Source organism: Sorex fumeus, unplaced genomic scaffold, assembly GCF_029834395.1.
Source record: "Sorex fumeus unplaced genomic scaffold, SorFum_2.1 ptg000058l, whole genome shotgun sequence".
NCBI lineage: Eukaryota > Metazoa > Chordata > Mammalia > Eulipotyphla > Soricidae > Sorex > Sorex fumeus.
Genome location: NW_026606115.1, coordinates 14,063,588 through 14,074,996, shown reverse-complemented (window position 1 = coordinate 14,074,996; position 11,409 = coordinate 14,063,588). Strand labels below are relative to the sequence as shown.

Genomic DNA, 11,409 nt, shown 5'->3' with positions numbered 1-11,409 from the left:
CCTGGTTCAATCCCCAGAATTGCATATGGTTCTCTGAGCTCTTCCAAGAGAGATCCCTGAGCAGAGGGCCTGGAGAAAACCCTGAGCAAGCAAGTTTTGGCCCCCAAATAACTTGATCACTTGATCACTTGATACCCCGTTACTCATCGATTTACTCGAGCAGGTGCCAGTAATATCTGCATTCATCCCTGTTGTGTGCTAGCGTAGCCCAATGGCATCTGCTCGTTCTAGGAATATGCAGAGCCTCAAACCAATCATTCAGGGTCTTGACGAAGAAGTCTGACCATCTTGTAGGTGGGCGTCCACACGATCGTTTGATGTCCCGTGGAGTCCAGTCAGTAATGGCTCTAGTCCAGCGGTCATCTCTAAACCTCATTATGCATCCAGCCCATCTGATTTTTGATGCCTTGGCAAATGAGACAGCGTCCCTGATTCTTGAGCATTGACGGAGATCGGAACTCTGGATTCTATCTCTCATTTGAGTGAAGCATGATACTCCAAGCATAGCTCTTTCAATTCCTCTCTGAGAGACCCGAATAGCGTTCTCATCTTCTCATCCTGTTTTCGTAGGGCCCAGGTCTCTGAGGCATATGTTAATGCAGGAAGAACAGTGGAATCAAAGGGATATGCTCGGAGCTGGAGGTTCTTTGTCCTCTTAGTTATTTCTTCAATGGTCTTGAAGGCATTCCAAGCCTCTCTCTTCCTCCTGCGTAACTCAGGTGCCAGGTCATTCATCATGTTGATATCTTGACCTAGGTATATATAACTGTTGCATTCTGAGATGGTGGTTCTGTTGAGAGTGAATGGAACATCAGGAACAAGACTGTTTCTCATGAAGATTGTCTTTGTGAGATTCAGTTGTAATCCGACCCTTCCACACTCACGGTCGAAGTCCGTCAGCATTTGTGCCTCTTGGCTAATGTTTTGTGTTATTAGAACGATGTCATCAGCAAAGCAGAGGTGGTGTAGTTGTCGACCATCTATCTTTACTCCCATTCCTTCCCATTCCAGTCATTGCATGATGTTCTCAAAGGTGGCACTGAAGAATTTTGGTGAAATGGGGTTCACCCTGCCGAACCTCTCTCTTGACATGGATGATTACTTCTTTGTAAAATGGTGATATTCTGGTAGTGAATCCGTAATAGAGCTCACCGAGGATCCTGATGTATTGAGTTTGTACGCCCTGATTGGCTAGGGCTTCTGTGACCGCTTCCATCTCAACAGAATCAAAGGCCTTCTTTAAGTCAATAACTTTAGACAGAGCGGCATCTTGAAATCCTGAGAAACCTCAAAGAGCTTAGTTATCATGTGGATATGATCGATGGTGCTGAATCCTTTGCAGAACCCGGCTTGTTCACATGGTTGTCCTTCATCTAGTGTTCTGCCAATCCTATTCAGGATGACTTGAGTGAACAGTTTGTAGATGACAGACAATAGGCAGATTGGGCGATAGTTTCCAATATTGTGGATGTCTCCCTTCTAGTATAGTAGTACAGTCTTGTTGGTTTTCCATTGGAATGGAACCTTGCATTCAGACTGGTAGCATGTGAAGAGCCGAGCCAGTGTATTGATGAGTACTGACGGTAAGTTCTTCAGGTGTTCAGATCTGACCTTGTCTGGGCTAGGTGATCTTTGTTTCTTTACCGACGAAATGGCATGTTGGATTTCGGAAGGGAGAACATTGGGAACAACATATCTATCCTGTGGAATTTGGTATATGGGCAAGTGGACGTGGCTATTAAAGAGATATGAGTAGAAGTTATGAATAATCTTCTCCATTGCCCTTCTGGAAGATGTGATAGATCCATCAGGATGTCGGAGGGCAGTCATCTTGGTCTTGTAGTTGGTGAAGGTCAGGCGGGCATTATGAATGCTTTTCCCTGCATCTGCCGCATCTACCAGCACTGCTGCTCTCCTGTCTTTGATATCATCCTTGATCGCTTCTCTGCACTGTTTTGCCACCTCGGACGTTATATGGGCTTAAAGTAATGCTTTAACATAATCAAATAACAACAACAACAAATCCCCCATAATGTGAATTGCTATGGTAATTTAATGTGAAAAATAAGAAAAGAATTGGGTATCAAAAGTAATATTGTTATCTGGGTGATATTATAATCATCTTGTAGGAAGGCAAGATATTTTAAATTGTTCTTGTGAGACTTGCTTTTCAAGCTCTTGTTCTCCCTTGAACATGTTTCTTGCTTGTCTGTCTTGATGCTACTTTGCTTTCCTATTTCCATTCTAGATAAACCTGTGCTATCTCTTGAACATGCACTTCTCCCTCTCTCTCCCTTCACATCTTTCTAAATAAGTTTCGATAAAAATATCTTACATCACAAAATAAGAGTAAAATGGTCTTATTGCAATGTACATAGCATGATTCAAGTAACTTAGAAACACAAAGACAAGTGGATTTTTGTGTTTGTTATGCTTCTTATTGGATAGAACAGTAGATTACTGTTTGAATCCCTAGATGCCCATTTTAAAAGAAATAAGTAAAGAAAGAAAAAACACTTTTAGGAAAAAGACATACATGTTCAGACTCCATGTCCAACAAATGAATAAGAATCTCTGGGGATAGGTCCAGTTACTTGTAATTAAAATTCCATTTCAAGATTATTTTGATATTTAGACAAATTTGAGAACCTCTCCCCCAGTCCTTTGTGATATGAGAAAAACAACAAAATTTAGGGGTCTGTACTTTTGGCACATGTCAGGGATTCATAAACATTTTCCACTCATGATCCCTTTTGCCTAAGAATTTTTTACATAGCCCTGGGTACAGAGGTATATAAGATGTGTATACAAAGCAAATGTTTATTGATGATATAAAAATTATTTTAAAACATCATGACCCTGCATAAGAAGCTAGAGACTACACCATAGTCAAAAACTAAAGGTGATTAACACAATACCTAAAAACAGTAGAAATGACGAACAGAAGATTGTTCTATGGTAGGAAGCTTGCCACAAGTTGAGGGAGTACTGTTAGTACAGAGAAGGGACCACTATGATAATGATAGATGGAAATCATCACTCTTGACAAGATTTAAGTGCTAGAGAGGGTAAAGTTAAATACATGATACAATTTCAGTAACAGCATTAAAACAGTACCTGAAGAAAGAGAGAGAGAGACACACACACAGGGGAAAAGTGTTTACCATAGATGCAGGCTGAGGTAGGGCAGGAGGGAAACTTGGGATATTGGTGGCAGGAATTGTGCACTGGTAAAGGGATGGGTGTTGGAACGTTGCATGACTGAAACCCAATCATGGTCAACTTTGCAATGGGGCAGCTCATGGTGATTCAATTAAAAATTTTAAAACATCTTAAGGTTATAACAACAACCATGTTTTCCTTACCCCAAAATTGAAACAGGTTAAAACCAAACTTTAAATAAAGTGCTTCTTCCTTTCTTTCCTTTGTACCTCTTATAAAAATGTTACAAGAGATTAATGTTGTTTTGCTCACCCTTTCGAATGGTCCAAACATGAACCTCTACTTGAGGCTGTCTCTCATTCTCTAGTGCTATTTTTCTGGTTGTCTCCCCATCCTCCATGAACACAGACTCATACACTGGCATTGTTTCTTCCCCACAAAAGTAGCCTTTGCTGTCAATGCCTTGGCCTGGAAGTTCTTCTGGAATCAGGAAACCAAGTATAGTTTTGTCATGGTTAGAAACAAACTTCTACATTTAAGTTATTCACTGTTCCTAACACCTCACACTCATCAAAAGTAAGTAACTTATAACATTATTACAAAGATGGAAAGGAAATTTTACCAATATTTACTTGGCTCAGCTTAGGTTGGTCTGTAACAGTTGCCAAGAAACAGAAGAGGATATACGCATTACTTTAAGCCCATATAATGACAAATTCTGAAGAGTGCTGGACCACAAACTAAACTGGATCTGCACACAACAACATGAGGGGCACCAACTGTCATGAAGAATGTGGTCAGGTATGAATCTCTTAGACACTTGAGAGACCATAGGATTTTTCCTGTTAAGTAATGTTCAAAATCTGTCTAGCTCAGTGTTGACAACAGAAATCCAGGAAATGGGCTGAGAAAGACCCTTGATTAAGTTCCTTGACATCATTTAAGTATACATAGAACACATTTATGATACTCATTTATGTGCATATACTTGCCCAAGCATCATCCAAATTGGCTTGACATCTCTGAACGCTCTTTGATTTGTTTGTGAGAGGAACTATAATACCGGATCAACACTAGAGCCAAAAGCTAGATGTTAGATTAATCATATGTATGCTATGCCAAATGATTGGTTGGGAGATGCAAAAAAATAATCAAATCCCTCAATTATGGGTCATTTAAAGTATAAACTAAATTTCTGGATTTCAACTCTCTGGGATAAAGATACCAGGCCTCTAATACTCCCATTCTTCCTTACCTTCCCCTTCAACTTCTACCAAAAAGAGCTTCTTTTGTTTAGTTATTGTGAATTAAGTTTTATTACAGACCTCCTAATCAGCAACCACTTCAAATCAGGGGAAAAAGGAGAAATTGTGGATACCCTGAAGACTTTCAATGTGTGCAGAAGCCACCTATCAAAAAGAACTGATAAAACTGATGAGTGTTGAGTGCCTTGCACCTATGATCCAAATTATGAAGCTAATGTTAGGAGATCAAAGGCACTGAGAGAAGTTGTAATTAAATTGTGATTGCATGTCTATTGTTGACTTGACTAGTATCCACACTCTCATCACCATTTTGGCACTAGGATAAAACTAGTCTTCCCTTGATGATTCCAAGTTGGGTTACTCAATTTGTACAGAATCGTAAATTCAATCTACTTTATTTTCAAATATTTAACAACTCAGTGGGCCACTCTTTTGGATAGCAGGTAATTAAGAGATATGGCAGAACTTTCAAATTGTTGGGGGAAGGAGGATGCCACTGAGTGTATAGGATGCTCTATATATTTATCAACCTTGGAATGATAGCCAAGTGTGTTTGCTGAATCTGACTCACCTGTATATAATTTATTATGGCTATAATTGCTGTAGGAAATTTAGGATTGTATTATCAGGACCTTTAACAGAGCTAAAAATTCTATTTATTTCCTAAAGAGTAACCTTGCACCACAATACCCTCCCTTCCATAAATGACTCATCAAAAAGACATTACAAAAATCATTCAATCAGTTATTCAACTCTGACTGACACTTTAAAATATAGAGTAAGTAAAGAATGTTTGTCTTTGGAAGTATTAACTAGGAAACATACACCTTCTTAACTATGGACTAGGAAACATGTGCTTTGTTCTAAATCCTTCACCTCAAGGTGCTTTCTGATTACTCAATGTTCATCTATTTTCATTTATTATCAGAGTTATCCTGAATTATTTTCTGACTATTCCAGTTTCCATTGAGAACAACGATGTCCTGATTCTCTAGTCTTAGGAAATAAACTACTTTTTAATAAGTAATGAAGAAGCAGCATGTTCCTAGCCCAGTAAATGGTTAAAGACATAAAGGGGTGGTTTTATGTTGTAATCCAAAAGGGGCATGTAATTCTAAGAATCCCAGGTATTTCATGTTATGGTGGGGGCTAAAGGTGAAAATGGAAGTGGAAGGCACGGACAAGTCTATAGGTAGCCACTGATATGTAAGACAAGGCCAGCCTCTGTCAGAGCAAGGGGGAGGGAGAAAGAGAGAAATTCACATCTTTTATTTTGGCCTTAGTTTGTTCCTTGGAGGAACTTGCAATATTTCATTACAATGAAACATTTGGCTGGGTCATCAGTGACTTTTATTTATCTAGTTTTTCCTTATCAACAAAAGAAAACTTAGTTTACTATTTCTTTTTACATCAATATTGTTCCCTCCTCACTTCTTCATTCCTTTTCCTCTGTGTCATGTGTTATTTTCTAAAAGGCCAACAATGTCATGATCTTTCCACTTGTCATCCTTTCACACTATTCAGGAGTCTACTCAAATATCACTTCTTCAGAAAAAACTTCCCTGACTGCCCTTTTGAAATTGTCCCTTCTCCCTGCCCCATTCTACTTGCTTTTTCTTCTCGGTACTCATCACAACCTAAAATGATCTTTTACTTTGTGTTCATTGTCTTTATTTTCCCACTAGAATGAGAGGAGAATGCTGTCCAAGTAAACTTCAATTATCTTGTTTATCTATCCTCAATGCCTGTAACATAGTCTTGCACATAATAGATGTTTCCAGATTACATGCACAGAGGAGTTAATGAGCTCCTGAAGTTCTGAAGTTGTTGAGTACCTACAGAATGTATTCTGGTTTATGTGAATCATGGTTATTGCTAGACACAGTCATTATGGAGAGATTCAATATATAGACACCCAGGTCTAGCTCACTGAGAGACAGGTGCACAGAATGGAGCAGAAAAACTCTCATTCCATGTTACTCAATACATTATCTCTATACATATCTAGCAGAGTATGAAAATAAGAAGAGTTGGGGCTGGAGTGATAGCACAGTGGCTAGGGCGTTTGCCTTGCACATGGACCACCTGGGTTCGATTCCCAGCATCCCATATGGTCCCCTGAGCACCACCAGGAGTAATTCCTGAGTGCCGAGCCAGGACTAACTCCTGTGCATCACTGGGTGTGACCCAAAAGGCAAAAAAAGAAGAAAATAAGAAGAGTTGCTCTTCCAGAGAAAAAGATTTAATCAATCAGACTCTTCCAATATATTGTTAATTGGGATTCAGCAGTATAGTTCTTATAATTATAGCTGTTATTGTTTTAATTACAAAAAATAATGTTCATTGTTAAAATTTTAGAAAATACCTTAAAAAGGAGAAAAAATCCATAATTCAGTTATCCAAGTTTGTCCACGTTTATATTCTACCATGTGCTCTTCCAGCCCTTATGTTTTAATCTAAACATTATAGACACTTTCATTTTACAATTAAGAATTGGGATCATAATATACATATTCTTTTGTAGTTTGCTCTTTGGGCTGGAGAGATAGCAGAGAGGATAGGGTGTTGGCCTTGCAAGGGGCTACCTGGGTTTGATTCCTTCCTCCCCTCATGGAGATCCCGGCAAGCTACTGAGAGTATCCCGCCCACATGGTAAAAACTGACAAGCTCCCCGTGATATATTTGATATGCCAAAAACAGTAACAAGTCTCACAATGAGACGTTACTGGTGCCTGCTCGAGAAAATTGATGAACAAAGGGAGGACATTGCTACAGTGCTACAGTTTGCTCCTTATGGTTAAAACTTACATTGCAAGCATCATTCTGTGCTATTAGGCCTGGAAGTGCAGTGATTTTTTTTTGGTTTTATTTTGGGGTCACATCTGTTTGTTCTCAGGGTTTACTCCTGGAACTGTGCTTAGGGATCACTCCATGACACTGATTGGGAGATCATATGTGTGCAGGGATAGAAGATGAATTGCTCGCCTTAAGGCATGTGCCTTATCTGCTTACTATCTCTCTAGCACCTGTATAGTGATTTTAGTGGATTTACAATACTGCACACAATATATATAAAATTTTGTTTAAATATTTACCATTTAATAAACATCAGCAACCCTAGAGTCCAGTTATTTAAAAGGTAATGCTTATTTAGTCTTCATTGTGTTCTCACACCTTTTTAATTTTTCCCTTTATTTGAATAACCTGAATAAGAAAAATCATAAGCACACAACAAAATGAAAGATTTTAGAAGGCTTATCTTACCTTGGCATAGTTTAGGAAATGGTTGAATTTTATTGGAAATTATTGTTTTATATTACTTACATGACTTAGTCACTAGATTCTTCACAGAAAAAAATTATGAACTACTTCTAGTAAGTAAGTAAGTAAAGTAAAGGCTGGAGTGATAGCACAGTGGTAGGGCGTTCGCCTTACAAGTGGCCAACATGGCCACCCCGAGTTCGATTCCTCCGCCCCTCTTGGAGAGCCCGGCAAGCTACCGAGAGTATTCGATATGCCAGACACAGTAACAACAAAGTCTCCAATGGAGACGTTACTGGGCCCACTCGAGCTCGAGAACTACTTCTAAGTAGCATTAAAAAGTTTGAGGAACTTGTAAAATTACAATTTGTAAATCATAACATACTAGCGTTGTTGGAGTCCCCATGTCCTTAGCATCTTCAATGTGCACTCTCTCCCCTTAATGAGTACCTTTCCTCATCAGTTTCAATGCTCAATTCCCTACTCCAACGTTCCTCAACATTTTTACACATGTGAAATAGTGTCTGCTGTGCATGCCATCATACATCCATGAACCAGTAGTTATAACTGAGGTGGTAGACCAGCAGTTTTCAACATTTCTGCCCTATGTCCTTGTGGTTGAAGAACACTATTATACTCTATATCACATAGTTCTTATCTTTCCTGTTCACACCTGCTCCTCATCTGGAAGATGAGGGTCATTACATAAAAAATATTCTATTTATTACATAAATTACCACTTCTCCCCTCCTTAGGCAACATGGTGGTCCTCCGCTCCCAGAGGGTCACCATATTGATGCCGAACTTAGTACGGACACCCGATTGGCATAGCACACTACAGCCCAGAACTCCTGGACTCAAGCGATCCTCCGGCCTCAGCCTCCCAAGTAGCTGGGACTACAGGTGCGCGCCAGTGGTAGGGCGTTTGCCTTGCACGCAGCCAACATGGCCGATCCGAGTTCGATTCCTCCGCCCCTCTCGGAGAGCCCAGCAAGCTACCGAGAGTATCTCGCCCGCACGGCAGAGCCTGGCAAGCTCCCCATGACGTATCCGATATGTCAAACACAGTAACAACAAAGTCTCCAATGGAGATGTTACTGGGCCTGCTCAAGCAAATCGACGAACAACGGGAGGGCCTTTACCTTTACCTTTTTTTACCACTTCTCAACTTTAATATACACTGTAGTCACCTAGAAGAGCCTGTGAAAAAATCAGCTTTTGATGTAGTAGATCTGGGGTGGTGGCCTGAGCAACTGCATTTCCAACTAACAACCAAGTGTTGCTTTAATCACTACTTATAGTGAGACCATAAATCACCCTGGGGACTACTGCTATAGTTCCTAAATGTGCCTACACATTAGTACCATATGCATTTTTTAAAAAATGTTCAAAGCTTATATCACACCCCAAATAAATTAGGTTATAATCTTCGGGGATACGACATAGGACTTTTAGAAGTATTCTAGGTGAACAGGAAATTCCAATGTGCTAGAAGTTTGGGAACGTTGGTTTACAGGAAGAAGTACTCAGTTCATGTTTACCTACTACTCATATGAAACTGAATGGAAGGGAAAGCATGAGCTCTTTCTACATTAAATTTTGCTTTTCATATGTGTTTTTTAAATGTTTTCAGGTTGGGAGGTTATAAGAAATGCTAAAGTCATTTATCTGGAAGCAACTAATTCATTGGCTCCTTGAACGCTGTAGGTGGGCAGGTCTTAAGAGTAATCAACTGTATGGGGGTATGGTGCCGCCAGCAGGTCACTCTGTACCTGTGAGGTGAATGCATGAGCAGCCTGATAGTGCCTTCAGATTTGCAGATACCCCAAAATTGCTACTATGTCTTTGGCCAGATCCCAAAACTTGGGGGCAAAGTTTACCAAGAAAGTAAATGGCCAAAAGTTAGGTATGTGGGAGACACACCCACAAACCACCTCCGACTCAGCTATATAATTGGAAGCATGTCCTCTCTGGTATCTGATCGAACTGCTTAACGGCCATGATCCCAGAGACCCAGAAACAAATCTCGAAACCCAATGACTTTTGGCAGAAATGTGTCCGGACCCCACAATGGGTTACTGTCGCCGGGCCACCCCAGGGGGGAAAGGGTATTGTCCCTCTGCGTGCTCCCCCTTGGTGGCTCAGTGGCCGCCATCCTCCAGAGGCCATTGGACAGTCAGGTTTGAGCCCGCAGTGACGAGACACGTGGGGGCTCATGGGATGGAGGTAGAGCCGGCCCTTTCCTCCCCGTCCCAATGAGAACCTGGGTCGTCATCCACGAATGGCTTCTCTGGCTCCTGATCAAGCTGCTTAACGGCCATGATCCCAGAGACTCAGAAACAAATATCGAAACCCAGTGGCTTTTGGTAGAGATGTGTCCGGACCCCGCAGTAGGTTACTGTTGTTAGGCCATTCCAGGCGGGAAAGGGTGCTATCCCTCTGCCTGCTCCCCCTAGATGGCTTGGTGGCCGCCATCCTCCAGAGGCCATTGGACAGTCAGGTTTGGGCCCTCAGTGATGAGACATGCAGGGCCTCACCAACTAATGGCCTTTCTGACTCCTGATGAAGCTGCTTAAAGGCCATGATCCAAGAGACTCGGGAAAAAATCTCGAAACCCAGCAGGTTATGGCAGAAATCCATCCAAAATTAATTGTTAAAATTTCGGAATTTCAAAGTCGCATGGCCACTACTGCAGCTACACGACATCATATGTTAATCATAACCAGCAATAGAAAACAAATTGTCTACTGTTGCCTTTTCAGCAGATATGAGTGTTGGGGTAAAATCCCAAATAGTATGGTGGGTCTGCTGTCAAAATATTGAATGTAATCAAAGTAGAAAGAGAGTAATGTGGAAATCATCTGCCCCACAGGTAGGGGGAGGGTGTGGGATGAGGGTATACTGGGGTTTTGGGGGTTGGAGAATGGGCACTGGCGAAGGTATGGGTGTTTCATTGTATGACTGAGACTTAAACTCGAAAGCTTTGTAACTGCTCTCATGGTGATCCAATAAATAAAATTATAAAAATTGGGAAAAAAAGTAAGATGGAGTTCATGCCCAATTCAATCAGCTAATCAGTGCTGAATAAATAGCAGTACTCATACATAAAAAATAATCTACTGTAACCATTTCATTTATCAGAGGAGAAACTGAGGCTTTGAGACATAAATCCCATTTTTTTCACATAGGAAACCAGTGTCAGTGCCAGGATAAAATGCTTGATTACCAATCCCATACTCTATTAATCCCGATATTTTGTTATAACTGAATCTATCTTCTGTGTTTAAAACATCATTTGAACAATAATTTTCATTTGGGGGCAATCAACATTTTCTACAGGTTGAAAGGTCAATGGGGTGAAAGCACGCTGAAATACAATTATTATCTATTTTATTCTAAGATACTTTATACACACCAGTTTTCTCAACCTTAGTAATCGTCCTCATTTCTAGAATTCCACAGTTGGAATAGAGCTTAGAAACCAATTGTGTTAACTTTTCATTGTACAGATGTGACTGGTCTTAACCAAAGCATAACAAGCACATTTCCAAGGTTCACTTAGATTAGAAACAAAATCTAGTTTCCTTTCTACTGTATTCAATTTGTCTTCATTCTGTCTCAAAAGAAAGCAGATGTGATGGTGCTCTGATGAGTTAGAGATAAAAAATAAAGATAAAGCTAGTCATCGTATATAATTATAATAACCTGATTTCTCTATTAT

The 11,409-nt window shown here is 40.3% G+C and overlaps 1 protein-coding gene across 3 annotated transcripts in view; it reads right to left on the bottom strand.

The window, feature by feature from the left end:
• CHRDL1 (chordin like 1) overlaps positions 1-11,409 on the bottom strand; it is a 183,757-nt gene that overhangs the window by 5,711 nt on the left and 166,637 nt on the right. For all 3 annotated transcript variants that reach the window (XM_056125803.1, XM_056125804.1, XM_056125805.1), the window contains exon 10: positions 3,475-3,642. In XM_056125803.1, coding sequence (XP_055981778.1) covers positions 3,475-3,642 — 168 coding nt within the window. The remainder of the gene's footprint in view (positions 1-3,474; positions 3,643-11,409) is intronic.